This window comes from Lissotriton vulgaris, chromosome 3_1 (genome assembly GCF_964263255.1).
Source record: "Lissotriton vulgaris chromosome 3_1, aLisVul1.2, whole genome shotgun sequence".
In the NCBI taxonomy this organism is placed as follows: Eukaryota; Metazoa; Chordata; class Amphibia; order Caudata; family Salamandridae; genus Lissotriton; species Lissotriton vulgaris.
Genome location: NC_141689.1, coordinates 630,766,669 through 630,789,929, shown reverse-complemented (window position 1 = coordinate 630,789,929; position 23,261 = coordinate 630,766,669). Strand labels below are relative to the sequence as shown.

Here is a 23,261-nt window from a genome sequence, read left to right as displayed (position 1 = left end):
CCATTCCTTGGTCAAATACCTGCTTTTGGCAAGTGGATCTGTGTCTTTTGGCAAGTGGATCTGTCTGGGTTTTACTGTACTCAGTACTAAAACATGTAAAGTAAAATCCTGTGCTCTGCATACTACCACATCACCAGTTTTTTGGTGCTTCTCTTTAAGCTTTTGTCAAGGGCCTATCACGCAGTAACAGACATGCCCCTAAACCAAGCCAAACCTATTGGCTTTGCCTGTGCTTGTAACCAGTATTGGATATTTCATTTTGTTGTGAATAATTAGAACTGAAAAATTGTTCAGGTTTGAAAATATGAGTGAATTAAACCTTTGAAGATCTGCGGACGGGGTGGTAGTCTTCAGTGTCTCAAACATTCCCTTTCTTCCAGTCACATTACTTTACTCTGCAGTCTGTCTGATACACACCTACACCCAGGGCTTTAAGTGGGATGAAAAAATTAGGGGGGGTCCCTGAAATGTCAGAGCCTAAATTAATTAAGGGTGTTGCTTAAACATACACACTAAAATTCCACCACAGTACTCAGAACCACTATCCCACACATTTGCATAGAATCACAACGGCAACCGGCATACCGGAACATTGCTCTGTGTGCCTTGCAGCAGCGCTGAAGATTGAACAACCACAATTTCTGAACACGGTTTTGCCCCTCATAGGAATTCAGAGAAATCCACACTACCTTCAGCCACAATTCAATTTTGCCCGTTGTAAACACTTGGATGCAACTCAGGTCGAATTATGCACTACACAAGACCAATATGCTGCCTGTAAAAAAAAAAAAGGTTACACAACATCCTTGAACAAGCATTAAAAATGCAATAGGTTCGCCTTTTATTAAGCTAAAGCCATTTACTTTGCTATACATTACCATTAGCATGGTAAATGGCTTTAACTTAATCAAAGGCAAGAACTATTGCATTTTCAATGCTTGTCTTCTTTTCCAGGAGGCGTCCCTCAGTCTGCGTGAGCCCGAAAATAAATTGCAGAGGTGTTCAAGGGCGTGGGCCACCAAAGCATCCTGATGTGACCATTGTATTGGTCACACTGAGGGGAAGGCAGGTAGACTCGGCAGTAATGAGCTGTAAATCACTGCACAGCAGGGCCATCAGAGGTAGCCGTTTTTACGTCCTAAACCAAGACTGATGGCCCTTTTCAGCTTGCTTTGCAGCTCCCTGCCCCCTGATACAGAGGGAAAGGGGGCGGAGGCCGTGGGCACTGCAGAGGCTTTGCTCGATGTGCACCACACAGAGGACACGGCTGAATGCTAAAGTTAGCATTTTTAATTAGGAACATTCCTGACGTCCTGGGACGCTTTTTAAAAATAAAGAAGTAGGGGATCGGACTGTTAAAATATTTCAAAGTAGGGGCACGCAGTGCCCTGCCGTTCCCGCCCACTTCTACCACTGCCCCAGGCATCAGACTGGATCCGGAAAGCTTTCGTCAGCAGTACCCCTGCGCATCGACAGCCACTGGGAAGGCAATTTTCAAAGGTAAAAGACGTAAGGGACAATTGTGAAGCGGCTCAAAGGGAGCACACATGAGATAGGTCAAAACAAGATTCAAGTCCTACTGAGGCATTATGAAAGGAACAGGAGGGAACATATGCGTAATGCCTTTTAAGAATCTCTGTACAACAGGGGACTTGAAAAGAGAAGGCTGATCTGGAACCCTCAGAAAGGCTGAAATGGCCGAAAGGTAGCCCTTGATAATGCCCAGAGCAGAGCCCTGCCGCACCAGATAAAGAAGGAACAAAAGGACCTCAGAAAGAGGAACAGAAAAGGGATCCACAGTCTTGGCTGTGCATCATGCCACAAATTTGCTCCACCTGCAGGCGTATACCGATTTAGTGGAGGGACGCCTGCCTTCCAGAATGACATCACAGACTTCGGGAGGCAAGTCAAATGGAATCAACTGTCGCCGCTCAATCTCCACTCATGAAGGTGGAGGCTGGGCAGGTTCGGGTAGAGAACCGTCCCCTGCTGCTGCGACAGAAGATCCTCCTGCAGAGGCAGTAGGATCGGGGGATCCAGGCTCATACGGAGTAGCTTGGGATATCAAACTCTTCGAGCCCAGTCCGGAGCCACAAGGATGACTTGGACCCAGTCGCTTCTGATCTTCTTCAGAAATCTGGTCAGTAGTGGTATAGGCGGAAAGGCATACAACAGACCGCAACTTCACTCGCGGCGAAAAGCGCCCCCGAGCGAGTGCCACTTTGGAAATTCCAACGCGCAGGACTGATGACATTGCATGTTCTCTTTGGTGGTGAATAGATCTAACCAAGGCTCTCCTCACTGTTGAAAGAGACCTTGAACCACCTCCGAGTGAAGACGCCATTCGTGATTCTCTGAAGCCCACCTATAGCGAGCATAACCACCACGATTCAGCGCCTCATCAGGGCTAAGAAGCGCTATAAAATTACAACAACTAAACAATACAGATGTTTTTTCAGTAGACATAGAGGGGAGCTGAGGCCATCTCTTACATTCCCTAGGCCGGCTTGATTCTCTGGCTCGGGTCTGAGGGGGAGGGGCGGTTTCAGGGCTCGCGACAGCTGGAAGAGGTCTGTGGAGCGAAGGCAAGATGAACGCTGCCCCTCGAAGAGAAGCCGACGGGTCCTGCTTCGCGTCCTCTTGAAACAGAGCCCCGCCGCCGGGGCAGAGGGCGGATTGCAGCCACTTAATCTCCAAACTAGCGGTGACACGAGCAGACGCTGGCGAGGCTCCTGTGTTTGAAAGCCCGGCTCTGCCTGCACGCCATGTGTGACCTGCCTCACGAAGGAGACGGAGTGGGGGTGCTGCTTCACGTCCCTAACTCCAGGCACCCCTCTGCCGGGAGACCCACTCCCAAAGCACTGGTTCACAAAGGGTGCTTTGGGCGCCTCACAGCACGGCGGCCATTAATAGCAGCCGGCCGAGGGACAGAACGTGTCAATCATTTGTGGTGGGGGGGTGAGAGCGCGACGGGGGAGGGCTGCGGGCAGAGGGAAGGGGGGAGGCGAGCGGAGCCGAGCAGCTCGAGAAAGAGCATAAGTACGGCGGAGAGAATACTGGGGGCAACAACACAAAGAGAAACACTTGCACACACGCATACAATCTTGCTTGGTTATCCTGCGTAAAAATGGCAGCCGCAAAGCTCCGCAAATTTCGGATTCGGGGGCGTGGCTTAAAAGTGGAAAGAACAGCACGAACATGCCCCCGAATCCGAAAGAGACGGAGCTTCTTTCGAGGGACGCCTCTCTCCTCCAATGGCTGGCCTCCGTTTAGGAAGCCAGCCAATGGAGGAGAGAAGAGGAGAGAGGCGGGTTTAAAGCACCCACTGAAAGACATTAATTCTCCGACTTCCGGCTGGCAAGACAGCCGTCGGTCCGAGACCTAAAAACTGGCAGGATCCTGTTTCGGCCTTCTTAAGACTTTTAGTACCTTCTTTCCGCTTCTCCCTCAAGCGGCTAGAGAAACTGTTACCTGTGCCCTGATGTTATCTCGCATGGATTACGCGAATGCTCTTTTCGCTGGCTCCCCTGGATACCTGCTTAAAAAGCTTCAGGTAGTCCAGAATGCGGCCGCTAGATTACTATTGGGTATTTCAGCGAGGAACAGTGTGACCCTTCAACTACGGTCTCTTCACTGGCTTCCTGTTGTTGACAGGGTCAGGTTCAAATCTTTAGTTTTGTCCCACCGTGCTCTCCATGGCCTTGGCCCCCCTCTATCTTCAGAGGCGCATTTCCTTCTACTTTCCGCCGCATGCGCTTCGATCTATGTCCCTGCGTTTTGCTTGGGTGCCTCGCTTTAAGCTTCAGAGGATGGGTGGTAGTTCCCTTGTGGTGAAGGCTAGTGCAGCCTGGAATGCCCTCTCCCTTCCTTTGCGGTCCATTCAGAACCCAGTTGTGTTTAAAAGGAAACTTAACACCCATCTCTTTGTTTGTTAGTTTCTTCCTATACCCCTTTGGCTTCGCGCCGGGACACTCATGAGTATCCGTGTGCGCTACAAGTGGATGTAACATAACATAACATTTACATTTACAGTTCAGCTGCGGAATGCCGCAGGGCTCCTCTGTGAGCCCCATGGTCTTCAACATGTACTTGGCTTCCCTCGCAGCCATTGTCAGAAGCCATAGACGAAACATCGCCTCCTACGCTGACGACACCCAGCTGATTATCTCCATCATTCACGAACCCACAGCCGCCAGAACCAACCTTCACAATGGAATGAAGACAGTTGCTACCTGGATGCAAGGCAGCTGCCTCAAGCTCAACTCGGACAAGACTAAAGTACTAATCCTGGGATCCACCCCCAAGCCTAAAACGACTCCTGGTGGCCCGCCACACTAGGAACTCCTCCCACCCCTACGGACCAGACATGCAACCTCCACATCTTACTGTACTCCTCGCTCTCAATGAACCTTCTAATAAACACAGTATACTCGTCCTGTTTCCACACTCTATGCCTGCTTTGAAAGACATTCAGATGGCTCCCCGTAGGATCCAGAAATGTGGTCACCCATGCACTCATTACCAGTGGATTTGACTACAGCAACACACTCTACGCCATTATCACCAAAAAACAGTTCAGGAAGCTACAGAACGTCCAAACCGCCGCAGTCAGATTGGTCCTCGACATTCCCCGCCACAGCCACATGACACATTGCCTCCGACAACTTCTCTGGGTCCCTATCAACAAGAGAATCACCTTTAAGCTCCTCACTCACGCCAACAAGGCCTCGCAGGACAAGAATACCTGAGCTACTGGCTCGCTTTCCACACACCTGCCAGACAACTTCGCTACGCCCATCTCGCCCTGGCCTCCGTCCCATGGATCCACAAGACTGAAGATCCTTTGCCTACCTTGCCTCCAAGACCTGGAACACCGTAGCCCTCCACCTTAGGCAATCCGCGCCGTTGACCCAGTTCAGGAAGGACCTCAAGAGAGCTGGCTCTCCGATGAACCTCCACAACCAGATGGATCAGCATCTCCGACCCCCTCCCCCCCCCCAAGCGCCTTGAGTAGCGGCGCTTCACAAACCCCTTTTTGATTGATGGTGAAACTCTAGCACTTTCCCCAGAGGCCTGCAGCCTAGAGGGTTGCTTCCAGAGCAAGATGGGATGCCAGAAGTCAATCTTAACGGCCGATGCCCCTATTCTTGGTGCCACCTCATGCAATGTGGAGCTGGTTTGAAAATGTTTGCCAAGGTGGATTTTAGTTTTTAGTCAGCCATATGTCTACTGACTAGCAATTTTCACATTAATCGCCGTTTTTTATCCTCTATGTTAATCTGCAATTCTACATTTTCTTCATCAGCTCAATTACGAACTTTTATCAATGGTACTGTATAATCAACCTCTTAGCCTCAGTTGTAGGACATTCTATCAATTTTCTCCTCAATCCAATTACAGATTTTTGCAAGACTTTGTTTCCAATCTATGGCTTTGCCTTTTTCGTGCAGGCTCGCCCAGATGCAAGACTTTGCTCCTTTCTTGTCCCAACCATCCTCGTGCAAGACTCTTTTGCATCTTCTTCCATCCTCTCCTGTCCAAATGCAAGACCTTGTCCTTGACACCTGTCCAATCCTGTTGTAAGGTTTCTTGTCACACTGTTTTCTGGTTGATGGAACTTCCCAGCATTCCTAGTAGTGACATTAAGGACCTTTGTTAGCTTTAATTTGGTAAGATGTATGTTACGGGTACATGTTGGAAAGAATACATCTTGGAATAGTTCTCACCATTATGCCACTTTTGTTGCAAATTCATAGCGTGTTTCTATTCTTGACCCAGGACCTAGTTCATGCACCGCTGTTAGTCCTTCCCAGATTTCAAGACCTGTGGATTCTGCATTAAGGGACTGCAACCTCGAGCTTCCCAATCTACTAGCCCCCTTGCCAAACCATGGGTGTGCCTGTGGAACTAGACAGTGCTGAAGTGGCAGCTGCTATCATGGGCCACAATACTCTTCATGTTTGTGACAATCTGGAGACAGAAACCAAAACGTATTGCCCTAGCCAGTTCCCTTTCTGGCACTAAGACAAGGGGATGATAGTTGATATTGTCTAGAGGACTCTCTGAAAGATCTCATGGCACCAGTGGACAAAACGACCTCTGTAATATCAACCACTGTCAAACCAAGCCTTTTCATTTCCTGAATGAGTCTGACTAAACCAGCCTACTCTGCTTCAGTAACAGTAGTCCGTTTGTCCGACTCACTTGTAGTATCTAGGGCAGTGTTTCCGAAACTGTGGGTCAGAAGACAATATTTGTTGAGTCTCTAAAATCTCAGCAATAAATAGAGATGGCTTTAAATTCTGTATTTATTTGGTCACATGTGCCGGTCTATAAAGACAGAGGTCAAATGTCTGGCCAAGTCTTCTGACCAATTGCTGCTTATTTGTTTCTCTCAGTTTACAGTCAGGAAAACAAAATTGAAATGAAATGTACAGCAATCTTACAACAACTAAACAATCTTGGATGGATATAGAGTGTGTCAAAGGAAAGGCTGTTGGATGTCATTTGTTTGTAACACACAAGAAAATGTATATACTTGTAAACTAACTGTACACATTCTGCAGTTAGGAAGGAAACAATGAAGCACATTTTGTTGTAATTCTGAAACGGTAGGGAAACAAAGATTTTAATGGGATAAAACAAATCTAGACCCTTTACTTGGTGATGCACAATTAATGAAACCCAATTGACACAATATATCAGGTATATGAGGAAAACTATATGTCTGTGCAAACCTGGTGGCCATTTCAGTGGAAAATACGCTGTCTGTAATTGACAGTGCGCCACCAAACAATGCTTTAAATTCATTAGAAAATTGACAGCCTCGTGTTCATTAAAGGTAGGTTAGTCACGAAAGTTTCTTGTACTAAACACTGGGCTGTGGTTTTAAAACGTTTGGGAAGCCCCCATCTTGGGGTGTGAGATAACATGTCTAGGCTTAGTGTCAAGCATATATGGAGGGATTCCCTGGTCTAACAACCACTCTACCTGGTGTAGAACGGTTGTACACACAATTACAGTGATGCCAATATCATCAATGGAAAAAGAACAATTGATGGACAGAATGCAGAACAATGTAATATATTCACCCCAGTACAGAGATCTGGGCCTAAATCCATCATGTTCCCCATGAAATTCCAATTTGAAATCAGCCATATGCAAATCAGTCTTGACCCCGCGCCCAATCGGAACAGTCCAGCCCAGTGCGACCAGTTATTATAAACACAGCAATTAATTTTTTATGCATAGGAGATTAGGTGAATTGCCCAGAGCCAACACCAGGACTCAAACCTGGTTCCTCAGATTCAAAATTGGCAACATTGGCCATTAGGCCACATCCATATTTCTAAAAGTATGTGCGAAATGATACACAATTAGGCTGACTTTGAATGATTACATAAAGTGAGCAAATCCTCAACAAAAAAAAGCAGCAAACGATTTTGTGAAAAATCCTAGCTTCACACAGTGTGTAGCAAATGGCAAATGGGTTCAGCAGGAGAGTGGTACAGTATGTAAGAAGTGGTGTGTTTTGGAGGATACTCGCAAATATATTACTAAGTCATTTACAGACAGCATAATTTCCATTTACAGTTTTCCTGAAAAAACTATATAGCACAGACATTATAATGCTGGGAAATAAAGTTTCAGTGAATACTTATAATTTGTGTATCACTAAGTAAAAGTGTCTTGATTTATTTTGATCCTATTAAAATATTGTTTTTCATCACACTTCTAAATTACACAAAATGTGCTTAATTTTTGCTTTCATAACTGCTAATATATTCTTAAATATATGTACAGATCATTTCTGGTATTTAAATGTTTTTGTGTTACAAAAAATGTCATCCTGCAGCCTTTCCTTTCCCATGATGATCACATATTTCACTTTACAAACTTCTCTCAGTTTGCAGCAAGACAAACTACAGTAAAAAAAACACTTCTAAGTTAAAAGAATAGGCAGCAGTTCACGGCATAGCCTGACATTTGACAAGTGTCTTCAAAGAACAGCAAATATCACAAGGTAAATACAAAATTTAAAGGCATCTTTATTTATTGCTCTTTCATGACCCACCAGAAATTGGCCAGCAACCCACCAGTTGGTTGCGATCCGCAGATTGGGAAACGCTGCTCTTAGAAATTCGCGGATGTGGAACTAAAACAAGGGGAAAAGATGCCTGACGTAGGTGAAAATCGCAAAGCTTTCATCCAGTCAGTAACTTAGAGACAGCACAGGTCAGATAATGGTCAAGAGATGTGTCAGGTCAGAAGCTGTACCCCAAAGCGGAATAAAACTGGCGTGGAGATGTTATAGCCATTACTTACGGGAGATCAAGCAGAACGTCGGCGTGGCTCCGCTTATCATCATTCAGAGTCAGTAATGCCCTTTGAGACCCCGGGCCAGGACGCTGCCCAGCTTTCCTCCCTTTCACTTTTTGTTCTCGGCGCTCCTCACATGTACCCATTCGGCTTAAAGCCGGCAGATAGGAGCAGACCTGGTAGGCAAAGCAAAACAACAGTTACTAATTCGGAGGTTCTTTAAGAAAACTAAAACTGCTGCTCTCTGCACATCATATAATTAAAAACGTTATCAAGTCTTTTGCTGTGAATTTCTAGCATGAAAAAGTGTAATCAATAAATATTGGCCTTTTCTGCATGGTCACCTTAGATTTTCACCTTTTTTTTAAACTCTATTTTTACTTGACTGTGAACTCTGCACATTACCACTGCTAACCAGTAATAACGTGCCTGTGCGTCTGCCTCCCCTCTAAAACACGCGCTGTAAATTGAAACTTCCTATTTGGCATATTTAATTGGGATGGAAAATTAAATGTTATGTGCACGCTGCAAAGAATATTAAACATTATTTATGTCAGGAGCACCACTGTGCTCTGGCTGGGCAGCAGATTAAATGCACTGTAGTGACTCAAGTCAGGGAAATCTGCCTTTGCCATATACAAAATGCATACTTTTAATATTTATTATTCACTCAACGTGTGCCTCGTAGGAGCAGGGTGCTAATACATAGAAATAGGAAATACCACATTTTGGGGTTACCGTGCCCTCACTCTGTAGGTCCGGCTATATGTTTCTCAAATAGGCTTTAGAACATCTTTATTTGCCACCCTACTTAGGAAAGTGCTAGAAAAATGCTTCATAGTTATTTCCTGCTTAGTTTTTAAAATCTCACTTAATGGTGAAGTCAGATTTTTGATAACGTTAGCTGAAAATTTACTTTAAAAAAATAAGCTTGTGCCAGAACTCGATTAAAAACATTTCTGCCACTCATCACAAATCAGGAGCTCTAATATATATCTTTGGCTGGGAGAGTTCACAGCTGTGCTCAGAGGACAATGGCTTGCCTTTGGGCACAGGAAAAACTAATGGGTATAAACTGTTGACCACTTAGAAGGCATTAGCTATCTGGGTGTGGACAGTAACAGATGGCAAAAAACTGTATCTTTAGCATTAGCTCTTTTAGATTTAGTGGTACACAGAAGAGAATCTTCTATTCATTCCCAAGATCCTCCAATACAGTTAGGCTCCAGACACAGTAGGAGAGCAAATCAGTTCTGACTCTATGAGGTAGGGGATAGGCCAAGAAATTGAAGACAGGTCTACCTGGTGGCAGCTATGTTCCACTATTCTGAAACAGGGGTTACAGGGTAACTTTAGAGTAAGGCAAAGAGAAAGTGCCACAAAAGGAGGTGGGGGACTCAGAATCTTTTTTTTACAATTGAGTGGTAGAATTCCACCAGTCACTGGGTAGTGCACAGGATAAATCTTGCACCACCTCAGAATAGTCCTAGACCAGGAAGCGCCCTGCTGGCAGAAAAATCCGGACTTCTGGCTCCTACTTCGAGAAGACCTGCAAAAGGACTTAAGGACCCCTGAAGCCTGCGTGCACCCAGGGACTGGAACTGCTCTCCAGGGGGCAAGTCGTTGGCCTCCTGTTTACCTGCTTCAATGGCATAAAAGCGAAAGGACTCTTGACTTCAAAAGGGCCCAGCCGACTAAAGAAAACTAGACCCTGTAGGGTACCTGATCGATGAGAGACTTGTCCAGAAACCTGCCCTGGGGCACTAGGATCTGAAGGACTAACCAGAAGAAACTATCCCACTAGCTGGAGACAAAGGGCCTGATTAGATCTTCGCGGGCAGGTTACTCCGTCACAACAGTAACGGATATTCCATCCACTGAAATATAAATCCTGTAGGATATAATGGGATTTATATTTTGGTAGACGAAAGTCTGAAGGTAAAACCGCTGACTGGGAAAACCGACTTGGTGTCGGACTTCCGCTCTATCGCAGTTTGGGTGAAATTGCGCCTAGGTCTCGGTCCATCAGGAACTGTTGCTTTTCCACGGGGCTTGACATCTCGCTGGGCGCTTTTTGCCTTAACATTTAAAAAATCCTTTTACTGATTCCTCCTAACTTAATTTGATGCTTGTGGTGTCTTTCTGTCATTAAATATTTCTCAATCTTTTAAGTAGGGTTGGGACACACTCTTATTGGGGTTGCCTGCTGCTTGTGTCATATCTACCATGGGCTGAGCAGAGATCCTATAAGAACTGTGTTTTGCCCGAGCCACAAAGGGATTATTGAGTTGGTAGGGTTGCCTGCTCTTTCAAATTAATAGCCCCATTTTTGAAAGTCAGTGAAATATAGTTCTTCTTGAACATTTATGTTTCCAAAATAAAGTTGCTAAGTTTGGGTTCCTACCTGTTGTCTTTGAAGCTTAAATCAAATGTGTCACTGCAGATAGATTTTCTTAAACTGCTAAAACAGGACACCTTATTAAAGCTATATTTACCAAGGCAAACAAGGTAGCTATGTGTCAGACAAAAGCGATCTCCTGAACATTCCCAAAACAATGTGCCCACACATTTTTTTGGTGTGGCGAATTAAGAATATACTAAGGAAGGGGAAGGAACACAAGACAGAACCAACTATGGCGCAAGATGGACGCTCCTTGGCCAGAGGAGTGGACTTACCAGATTCTTTGCACCGCCCTTGAAAGTGGAGTAATATTGTGCAACAATCCTGAAAGAGGGTAGATGACACTCAACATAGCGGCATGTTCTGCTTGTGTGATCAGTGCATCCTGCCTGAAGTACGAATGTAGCTGCACAGACCTGCTCCCAAAGTGGTGGCAGCTTCCGAGAGTGACCTGCCAGCAGAGGGCGGACGATTATCTGGAGCCCTGACCCATTTGGCAGTGGCTACCTGTAGGATCTAACTGCCTATTCCGCTGCAGCTAGGTGGAGCTGATGAGCTTAGAGAGTACACAATGTGAAAGACACCTTTAGTCCACTGACAGGCCTTCGAAGAAGCCGGCATGTGCAATGTGCCCACTCATGGCCTACATAAGGATTGTGGGAGAGTCAGCCCATTTTCCACACTAAGGGCAGCGCTGGGCCTGTGAAAGTAGTGGTATTGGCCCACGTTTTCTCAATCTTGTTTTATCTTGTAATCCCTGCTCTAATTATTATTGCTCTATTTATGTAGAGATTTCTGTGGGTTCGGCAATTCCTTGCCCTCACAACTGTACAGCTGACTCTGAGACCACTAGGAGCACAACAACGTCCTCTTGAAGAGGATCCTAATACGACAATCCCTTGATCAAATCACAGGCCATACAATCACAGACACACACAAAGTAGCAGAGGCAATTGTGGTACACAATATCGGTATTACATGCTAGAAACCCGTAACCGACCTGTACGCATCCTTCAAGCTTCTTGACATTGCTTCTAGTGTTGGCAACTATTCTGATGGTCTCCACTGTAGTTGAGACCTCATTCATAAGGATCTATAACTGTAAAGGGTTGGTATATACCTGTATGGTTCAGTGCATTACCTCTAGACATACAATGAAAAACCAGATCACTAGGGCGACAGCACCTCCTTGATTTGACCCCTGCCACATATGCAGATGGCGATGAGCTACGCCATAATTGGCACCCCACGTTCCCTGAGAAGGAGTTGTACCTGAACCTTCTTCCCACTCTTCACATCAATGTCTTCTTGAAGACTGATGAGGCAACTTCTCTTCTCGTAGGCCTTTAGAAGTTACAAGCAAGCTTCAGACAACAGCCACACAAGGCCATAAAAATTATCCTAATTGTGATAATGAAGGACATTTCCGTCATTAATACAAAAAATGGCACGTTTGTCTCTACGATGGCTTAAGTAAGTATTCACAGGGATGAAATTCATGAAATCTGTCTTTGCATTCCTGCAGACTTTCTGGACTACAACTGAAAGAAGGTTGAAAGAAGAAATTTGCATACACAACTAGACTGGGGTTCAGAACTTTGGCACCTATGATTCAAAGTTATGAACCAGGAGGACTGTTTGTGAAGAGACAACATCTGAATATATTGCATTCCGAACAACAAAATTATGTTCCAGCCGTAGAATGGGTGAAATTCTTTTCTGCTCAATTTGCCAACCAGAATGCTCCCCAGCTGGCCGAGGTGCACTCACCAGGACCCCAATCAGTACTACATGAGAATAGACTTGTCTTTAGCTGCTCTGACACCAAACACGCTTTAGGATCCATCCAGTCCGGGAAAGCCCCAGGCATTGACGCTGTACCAGCTGACCTTTTCAAGTTAAACTTAGATCTGTGGGTCCCCTACATCACCATCTTAGCTAATTCAATAGCAGCCGGGGAAAAAATACCGCAGTCTTGGAAAGGGGCTGAAATAATACCGGTTTTTAAAAAGGGGGATCGATCCTTACCAAAAAATTACCGTCCAATCAGCCTGATCGACACCATCCAAAAAGTGGTAGCACGAATGGCCCTAGCTAGAATACAGGGGTGGATTGAGCAAAACAACATACTCTCCCCCCTGCAGGCAGGGTTTAGGTCAGGCACCAGCACTCTAGATCAGGTCTTTCGGCTAACCATGTTATACTGGAAGGTGGTTTTTTTGGGCGGGGGGGTCATATATGCGGCCTTTGTCGACCTTCGGTCGGCATTTGATATGGTTCCCAGGGCTAAACTTTGGGACGCCCTTAAAAGCATGGATTTCCCCCCAGACCTTTTAGACCTGGTGAAACGCCTCCATGAGGAAAACTTCGCGCGTGTAAGATGGGGCAACCAGGGACAGGTGACCCCGAGCTTCCCTGTAGAACGAGGAGTCCGGCAGGGCTGCGTGCTAGCCCCTACATTGTTCCTCTTGTTCATCAACCGGGTGGTTGCTTTCTTCAACGAAATCCACACTGACGCACCCACCCTGGGAAACACAAAATATCCTCTGCTAATATTTGCGGATGACACCCTGCTCCTCTCAAGGACCCGTAGTGGCCTGCAGGCGGCCTTAAACAGATTTTCTGAGTTTTGTACACAAAATTACCTCCAAATTAACACAGACAAAACCAAATTTATGATCTTTAACAAAAACAAGCCCATCACCAGCTCATTTTCTTTAGAGGGCGTTCCGATAGAACAAGTTACAGTGATGTCCTATCTGGGTGTAACCTTGGACCATCAACTCACTTGGAAACCCCAGCTGGAAGTGACAGCCCTTAAGTTTAATCGCCTTTCTGGATGCCTGTTAAAGGAACAGAAAAAATCACTAACAAAGCGTATTACACCTGCTCTAAAAATACACGATGCCAAAGCGAATGCAGCTACACTGTATGGTGCGGATATTTGGGGGTATATAGGTTTGTCTGCCCTTACCAATGCTCAGAACAAGTTCCTCAGGATGCTAGTGGGTGTCCCCCAATCTTCCCCCATTACTCCGTTACTTTTAGATTTAGGATGTAAACCGCTGGGTGAGATGGCCCAGTACCGTCTTGTTGCTCTTTGGCGTCGCCTCTGGACGACCGAAGAACTTAGTTTATTTTCCCAAGAGCTTGGTGAAGTTAGAGCATTGTGGGGTGCCCAAAAAATCCCTTGGCTCAGGGAGGTAAAGCGTATACTGTATCTGATGGGCCTCCCAGAGCTATGGCTACACCCAGATCGCTCAAACTTCCCATCAAAAGTTGAATTCAAAGAGCTCTACTGGGCTGTTAAAAAATCTGCTCTGGTCTCCCTCTCAGCTGCCAACAACCTAACAGGTCAGTTTCTGATGCACAAATTAACCCCGTTTTTGGAACCATACTGGGACTTGATTGGTAAGACGCTTGATCGCAAACTGTACCATCAGTTCCGAGTGGGAACCTTACCGATCAAGTCCTTTACTGCTAAGTGGGCATTGAATTCCAGCGATAATTGCCCCTTTTGCCCTGACCATGCTGAAAGTCTGGGCCATGTATTTTTTGCATGTCCTGTATATCGACAGCCCAGACTAAAATGGTTGAGACCAATTTGTAAAACTTTAAACTGTGGGGACAGCCACACAGCCCTTCTCAAACTAAGAGATCTACGCTCTGCTAAATCTGTGATTTGTGTAGCTAAATTTTTGGGTTGGATGTGGCTTATCCGTGCAAAGAATCTGTAAACTGTTTTATCAATTTGAATGTTTTACATTAATTTTAATGTAATGGGGGCTTCTTTGTATAATGTTGTTATTTGGAATTGTTGTTTTTATCTGTGTCTTTTATGAATTTTTTTATTCGAAATAAAGACTAATTGACTGACCGAACAACAACAAAAAGCAAACACAATAGCTTTACTGAGAAACTTCATTCCTCTTCTGCAGGATATTCAATTCTCTGAACCCTTAGAATTTCAAAGAGCACAAAGGTTACGCATAAGTGGATCTCTGAATCGTGTTAATCGAAGGTCAGTAATACCTAGTCTCCTCTTGCATCAAAATACAGGCCTCGAAACAAAGAGCATAGCTCCTACCTATATGTAAAACTGCAGACCATTCAAATGATACCTATAGCAAAAGAAAGTAATTCCTTGCACTAAGACCCAGGTTGTGGCAGGGAAACATCAAATCTGGCTTGCTTGACCCTGCTGTTATGATATTTACTACTACCCAAACACTTCTGAATTATCTGAACTTCAAGAACTAACCTATTCAATTCTCTGAACCCTTGAAATTTCAAAGAGCACACAGGTTATGCACACATTGGTCTCACAAGCACAATGTATACAGGAACAACAACAGCATTTAGCATTGTAGGCCTAATGCAAAACAAGAGGGGTGGGGTGGTGGTGGGAGGAAAGGTAAAAACAGTTAGATGGGACTCAAGGCAGCAAAACTGTTTTCACTTATACTTCCTTCTTTCAAACAAGCTGTTTTTCAGGGGTGATCGAGATGTGTCCGTTTCCTGCACCAGACACTCCACCACTTTGCTCAGTCCTTCTCGGTCAAATTGTCTGTAGAATGATCCATTGTTTGATTTTGAAAGGCAGGTAAGTGTAGGGCACTGCTGTTCACCCTGCACGTGTCTTCCTTAGTGGTTAGAACTTGGTCCAGATTAGCTATTTTCATTGAGGTTGGTATGATGAATGCTAGCTAGGCTTCAGGCACAAACGCAGAAATTACTAAGGAGGATCCCCGTAAACTAGAAAACATAGAAATTGTCTGGCTTCAACCAAGTGGAACACCTTCAGAAAGATGATTCTATAACGTTATTACAGTTTCTGATCTGAATTTAGCATTAGACCAACATAGTATTACCAGCTTGTGCATTGCATTAATAGAAGCTTGGGTGGAGGCCCCTTAAATATATTAGAATCCTCATTAAGGGCGTAAATCGAGACACTGGAAAAATTCCGGGGAGTAATATCAGGCCTTTAAGGGATTGTTAACTGACTTCGCACTCTATGCCCCATAGTGTTAGCTCCCAAAACATTTTGGCAAGATGATTTACACTCCATAATACTCTTCAGACGATTGGAATGAGCTGCTGAACTCTCACAATCAACTCCTGCATTAATATAGATTAAACTTTTCTTACTTGAAGATCTTCCATAACTGGTTCCGGACTTCCCTATGCCTATTTAGAGCAGGTCTCTTACAGGATTCTGAATGTTGATGATGCAAGCAGTATAACTGTCATTGGTTCAATATTCTAAGGGATGGAATCAACATCATATTTTATTTGGTGGAAAACCGGTCCACACTATCCTCTCTAGAAATTCATCCAAGAAAAATCCATTTGCTTGTAAGGACAACATGAGGTTAGCACTTGACAAGGACCGGGACATAGCAGAATGGTCCAGAAGGCAACTATAAAATATGTACCATCCAATTGAAAAAACAGTATAATAAAAAAGAGATACCGGAATGAAGAGTTGATGAAGAATTTAAGAATGTGTCTCAGGAATTAGATAGCAATGCCAAAATGTGGATTTTAAATAATCAAAGATCACCATCACTGGAAATGGCCATCAATATATATGGTTGCGAAAACGGCATTAGTCCGGTAGTAGAGAGGAGGGTGGAGCAGGAAGGTAGATCTAGGAAAATAAGACTCCACATGTATGGGTAATGGCCATCAATTCAAGAGTTCAAAACTATCGTTTTAACATGGCAACTGCTTTCCAGCATAGTAGATAGAATTGAGGAGAATCTCAGGAAAAACATATACATTAATTGGAGAGCACATTCCACATGGAGTAGTGCAATGAACCTGATGAGTCCTAAAAAGGCTCACAATATTTTACATAGGAATGACGAATTTACAAAATTAACCATGGGATTCTATTCAAGTAAACCAAAGACTTTGGTATACTGATATACTGACATTTGCCTTTATTTAGTGAATCTTGAAGGATGCCACCTCTTAGGAGGACTTTGATTTGATCTATACATTGCCATTTCAGTTGAAACTTGGAATGGCCATGAGCAATTAAATGAGCCATAAGAGGAGAGTTTTCAGTTTACCAATGACCACGGCTCTTGTGGTAGATAATGTGTTGTCTAAATTCCTGCATAGTCTGGCCAAAGTAAAGGAGGTTAAAGGGACACCAAATAGCATTAATCTCATTGCATGAGTCACAGTTTGTGTTGTGTCCCAGAGTAAGTGTTATGCTCCCATGTCTAAATTGTTTGGTATTACTGGTTCAGAGACAGTCTAAGCAAGTTTGACATTTGTAATCAGGCGGAAGACCCCAAATACTAATGAGAGAGTTTGTAGTGGAGTTAATAGTGGGATTCTAGCACAAAGATCGTTTCCTCTTTTGAAAGAGAAAAGGGAAGATTCTATTATTAGTCAGCTGGTACTTAAAATAGATCCGTGTTTTTTGATCATTTTAGTCACCTTGTTAATTCATGGACTGAATGTGATGGAACAAGGTACATGGTGGTTGCCAGATTTAATCTGCGGATTCAGTAGTGATTCACAGGGAAAATGCTGTGCTTTTTTGAGTCCTCTTGATACGAGGCTTTTGAGAGACCCTCTGTCAATCAGTTTATTAGAGAGGACAGCTGCTTCCATGAAATAATCTGCTTTCCACTTGCAGTTTCTTTGTGTATGTAGAAACTAACCATATGGCAGTCCATCTCTGAGGCCACTAGGATGGTCGCTACTACATAACAACAGTCAGTTTGTTTTGGTGAGCTTTCAATATAGACCAATTCAATGTTTACCGTCAAGTACTTTAATGGTCAAGTTCCAAAAGGGTAAATTGGATTTTCTAGATAAAATAACTGGGCCCTGCAATTTGAGTTTAAAATCAGATCAATCACAATGCAGATTTTAACTGCTCAAGATTGAAAGTAATTGTTGATTTTACAGATAACTTTCAGCAGAACATACCTCATGACATCTTATAGTACACCACTCAAACAATAAGTTCAAAAGTAAAAAAAACATAAAATAAATAGCATACGTTAGCAATGGCCTCAGAGGCTGACCGTATGATAAGTGCAACAAACATTTGGTTCACTGTTGCATTTTTCTCAGTTCCAAGGCATAGCACACAAATAAGCCATGATGCAAATTTTGGAAGTGTGATCACATTGACTACACCCAAACTGACACGTCAGCGGGGTTTGGACCTTTTTCTAGAGCACCCATCTTGAGGTGAGTGAAGATCTACCTCACATTAGGGTCTAACTTCACTTAAAGGCATAACTGAATGCTCGCTGGTGCTGCAACAATCTTCTTATTTCATGATAATGAGCATAATCAAACACAAAGCTCTTTTGCTTGATAATACCTTTGAGCCATGGTTGCAAATGACCAATTGAATATTTAAATAATCCCCAGTCTACTTATTCTGAATTATACCAAAGCCAAATGTACCACATAATTAATAATCATTATCAACAACATTCTCTAACTCACATACAAGTTGAGATTTCATGTTGACTATACAGTAAATGTAGCAATTGCACATATCCATAAAAAATGATATTCCAAGGAGTCCGACGAGGGTAAGTGTTTCTTCAAAGAAAGATAAGGTTTCTAAAGTTCACACTCAATTCTATCCACGACCTCCAAAACCTTAAAATGTAACATTTCTACACCAATGCACCAGCAGGAATCTTGCAGTAAACATTTTAAGGAAGGCATGTGCCATTGGGCAAATGGATTGAAAAATTGGGAAAGAGACACAGCCCGATAGACGATACCTGTGTTGACAGGTTTGTTTTTATTCCGTGTAGCACTGAATTTTATTTGTTACCACTTGCAAAGGTCATACCCATGGCCACTTGAACTTTACATCATCCACACAAAATGTGATGGGAAGAATGATTGCAAATAGTCTAACCACTGGCAATCGCTCGGGGTAGCATTCTAACCTATCTAACCCCAAAATCAGGACTTTCGTGAGACTCGTCCCTAATCTGGAGTGCACAGAAGCCTTACACCTGGAGGGTTAACAGAATGTTTTGCAGTAGTAGACCAACTAGGAGCTTAAAATAAGTTTGCATACTGATGTCAGAGTGATCTTCAACTGTGAGATGGTGAATGAAAACCTTGGCATGGAAGCTAAAGCTGAAAAGAGAATCCTTTTGCTCACATTGTGAGCAGGTCTCATGCAGCAACACCTGCAATGCCTCAGATCTGCACTTGTGGAGGGAAACAAATCCATTCACCAGTGCCTCCACTGCCCCTACACCTCCACCCACGCAGAACACCTGACATCAATGTCCCTCACACACCCTGTAAGGACTGTTTACCTTTCCCCTCACACACTCCCTCTTGATAACCACCTCTCGCGCCTTGCTTCTTTGCCCATTCCCATCTCCGAGACTACCCCACCCCAATGGGAACCCCGATCACCAGCTGGGGAGAAGAGAGAAGCAGGGAGGCCACCAGAGCAGCAGCAATAGTCAAGAAAACAAAAGTATGTTTCCCTGCCCGCTCACTTCCACTAGCCTCCAGTTAGTTTCTAAATATACCCCTCTTCCAGGCTGCCCAAGATGCATCCCAGTCCGGGAGCACCAATTGGGAGTTGTATAAGGCCAGGAGATGACAGAAGAAGAAGGCAACCAGAAAAGAAGCCATTAAGAAAGCTAAAGTTTCAGCACTTTGTCTGCGCAAGTGTGCCTGTGTGGTGTGTGCATGTGTGCTTATATCGGTGTAAGTGGGTGTGTGTATGTTTTTAGATGCGCGTATGTCTCTGTGTGCAAGTCCATGTCTTTGTTTGTATGTGTGTGTGAGGAAAGAGTGTTTTGCCCACTGCCAACAGCCATGAAATGATGGACCTGACACAATGATGGCATTTACTGGCAATCTGCTGTCCCTGGCACAATGGTGGTCCTTTATCAAAGGTGTGGTTTCCTCCCCTAGTGTGGATTAAGTTGAGTCAAGAGAACTGTTTAGCCTGTGTGGAAGCGGCGATATCTAGAATCCTCCTTGCCACACCATTATTGGAGGACGGAACAATAGAAAAAGAACTGGACAATCCTATTGAATGGGAGAGTTTAAATGAACCAAAAAGACAAGAAATCTTGGTTTTGGCCCATAGGGCAATGGATAATGGAGTATCTATGGGACAAAGCTGCCTATACTGGCCTGTTGGTCAATAATGAGCCCAGAATATCGTCGAATGACCTACAATTTCGTAAAGATTGGTGCTAAATTCCTTCTAAGTGTACGAGGGATTGGTTGATATTTATAACCAAACAGCAAAACAAGCCGAGAGGTAATGCTGATTTAAATAAGACAGGAGGAGATCAATTAAGATCCATGGTGTCTAATAATGTCTTTAAAAAATCTGGAGGAAACAAACTCAGAATTAGATGAAAATAAAAGGCTCATAACAAATCAGAAATAATTAAAATTGAGAAAAGTTGTTAAGAGATTTAGTTATTTAAAAGCGTTTCCTTACGCAATTGATGAATATTGCAGTGGTGGTTTCTCCATTTGAGCATGGGGGTGTTGACCCGCCACCCCTGTTGCCCCCGCATGCACTGTCAAATCAAATGCCATATTACTATTCACTGCACGCAGCGTGTTTTAAATGTTTATCTGGCATTGTTTGCGTAGGGCAGGGCGTGGCCAATTCTGCTGATTGCCAGTCAGCAGCTAAAGCCTGATGCACATGTCTGGTTGGACAAGCCTGTTACCGTGGCCAACCAGCCATGTGTACTTTAGGCTTCTGAATGAGCCAGGGGAACCTAACTCACACCAATCCTTGCTTTGCTCTCATTCTGGTTACTAGGCACCTATTGGTTGATTTTAAAGCAGTGAGCTCTTTATATATTTGAAGGAGTTTAGAGGGGATCTTTTTCACAGACATGAATGGCAACTGTGTTACTGAAATACAAGTAAGACTGATTTAACCACTCTGTACTAATTGATCATATTGTGACACAGACCAACATCATGAGGGCTCTTTACCCTGAAGAAGGCCAGTGGCCCAGAGGGGCAACACAATTTGGCTGATACATGTTGTTACATACAGTAGGGGATAAGGGGGGTGATAACTCCTCCTATATACCCCGTTATTTGATTTTTTAATCCCGCCAAGGGAGACCTAAAATAGGTGGTACTTCCTTATGAAGTTTTAGTTTACTTTCTTCTGCACTAGTGATCCCTCATAGGAATACTTTTCCTTACTTTACCTCACCTCTCTTTTTTCTTTATTCCTAAAAAAAATCAGCACTCCGTCCAGTGTGTTGGTCTGCACCGGGGCGGCTCTATGATGAAGCATGCCACTGCATAGTGGGCGAGGGCAGTATTTAAAAATCTGTTGATTTTCTCTCTATTTCCTCTTTTATAAATCCTTCTACAATTTGCTTAGGACAGAGACCCAGACAAAACTACTTTGAGCATAGTCTTCTCTGTTATGTTTTTTAGTCCTCTTTTGTGAGATATGATGTATTTGTTAGGGGAGTAAGAGAATGCTCACTCACTTGTCTCTCTTTTGTGATACTGGGTAGTTCCTAATCAAACACTGGTATTGGCATTGGTACAGTGGTGGCAATTCCTGGTGACATTCTGGCTTGGCCACAATGGATGTTCTTCTTCAATGGATGTAATTATTGGCAATACGCTGGTCCTGGCACAATGGTGTTAATCCCATGAAGCATGGAGGCCCTGGCATCATGGGGCTAATCTCTGGTGAAATGCTCACCATGGCAAAATGCTGGTAGTCCCAACGGTTTGTGAGCAGCCAATGTATGATAGTGCAAAAGACCAAACATAGATCATTTTGAACATCTTAAAATTAAAGCAGGCTCAAAGGGAAAGAAAAACTATGACAAAGGAGAAGGGTTAGTACTTATGTTATATTCCAATTAGTTAGGGCTGACAGAGGAAGCATTCCCTACCAGATACACAAGTCCTCACCCATCAAAAAGGCTGCATCATCATTGGGCTGTGCTACTCGCTGGGAGGGTGCTGCAATGCCCAGCAAGCCCAAACGAGGGGGTCCTTTCCAGGGTATTTTCCTTACCTAAAACTGCTTGGCAAAGGCAGTTGTGTAACCTGAACCTAGCTTGGAAGAGGGATAAAATGTAAGATAGCAAGAGAGTAAAATGGTAGATTGGGGATGGGTACGATTAAAATTGGTTTTGGATTATCAATAAAATATTTTTGGTCCAGGATGGGGTGCGGGGCAGGTTCCCACATGCGGCGTGCCTAGTACTGGACCTTGAGAAGGCGTTCAACACCCTTGCGTGGCAATACCTCTTTGAGGTGCTCCGGTGAGTGGGCATAGGGACCCAATATATAGCGTACACCCGGCTATTGTATACCGACCTTACCACATGGGTTCGGATAGGCCGCTATGTCTCCTCTTCCATCCCCATCATGCGTGGCACCCATCAGGGGTGCCCCCTGTCCCCGTCATATTTGCCATAGCTATGGAGCCGCTGCCAGTGCGACTACGGGAAGTGGGCGAGCAATGGGGCATCCCAATGGGAGGTCCACACATTGTGCCTCCCTCTATGCAGATGATCTCCTCATCTACGTTAGAGATGAGGAGATCATCCTCATCAGACCTTACCACCCTATGGACCACGCTTGCTGAATTTGAGAGAGCTGCAGGCTTGCGGATGAATTGGGAGAAATCCTCTAGCTACCCCCTGCACCCTAATACCCCACACAGGGAAATTCGCCTGGGAGAGGCTTCACTAGCATGGAAGGGCGAAGCCCCGCGCTACCTAGGTGTCAGACTATACCATGAGCCCCGTGACCTCCTGGAGGGCAACCACTACCGGGCCCTTCAAGGACTTAAGAGTCAAATTAAATTTTGGCGGACCCTACCATTGGCTCCCATTGGGAGAGTAGCCTTATCCAAAATCATCATGGTTCCCCGACTTCTCTACTACTTTACAAATATTCCAGTTATCCCGCCGCGGACCTTCTTCCAAGAGCTCAACTCATTACTAATCTCCTTGATCTGGGGGAAGGGCCGATGTAAAGTGGCCCTGGCGGCTTTGCAGCTGCCACGGGACAAGGGAGGAATGGGCGCCCCGTCATTCGAGGCTTACTTTTTAGCAGCGCAACTACAGCGGCTGTCGCGCCGGGAAAACAGTAGCACAGGACGGACGGATGACAGTCCCGGATCTGACCCGAATGCTCCTTCCGGGTACCAAACCCAACCCGGCTCATCCAGTATTGGTCAAAACTGCCAGAGCCTGTGTCATGCGGATTCACCGCATGTCCAAAGGGGCTCCGATATATTCCCCGCTATTGCCGCTAGCAGCACTCCATAAAGGACACGGGTTCTACACTACGGGAGAGCTTAGGGTTTGAACCGAACACCAACTCACCGAAACCGAAGCCATATTCTCAGCCGGCCAACTGCTCCTGTTCACAGACTTGGCAGTAGGAAGCGGGCTTCCGGCTGGCCAATTTCTGCTGCACCGGCAACTGGTGGCCTACTGCAGACGGATCTGGGACCTAACGGACGGGGAACCTGCGACTCATCCAGTGTTGCACACAC

General features: G+C 44.7%; 1 protein-coding gene across 1 annotated transcript in view; it reads right to left on the bottom strand.

The window, feature by feature from the left end:
- Positions 1 to 23,261, bottom strand: part of SLF1 (SMC5/6 complex localization factor 1) — a 754,058-nt gene that overhangs the window by 196,672 nt on the left and 534,125 nt on the right. Inside the window, exon 14 of the mRNA XM_086960920.1 lies at positions 8,326 to 8,495. Within this exon, the coding sequence (XP_086817046.1) occupies positions 8,326 to 8,495 (170 nt within the window). The remainder of the gene's footprint in view (positions 1 to 8,325; positions 8,496 to 23,261) is intronic.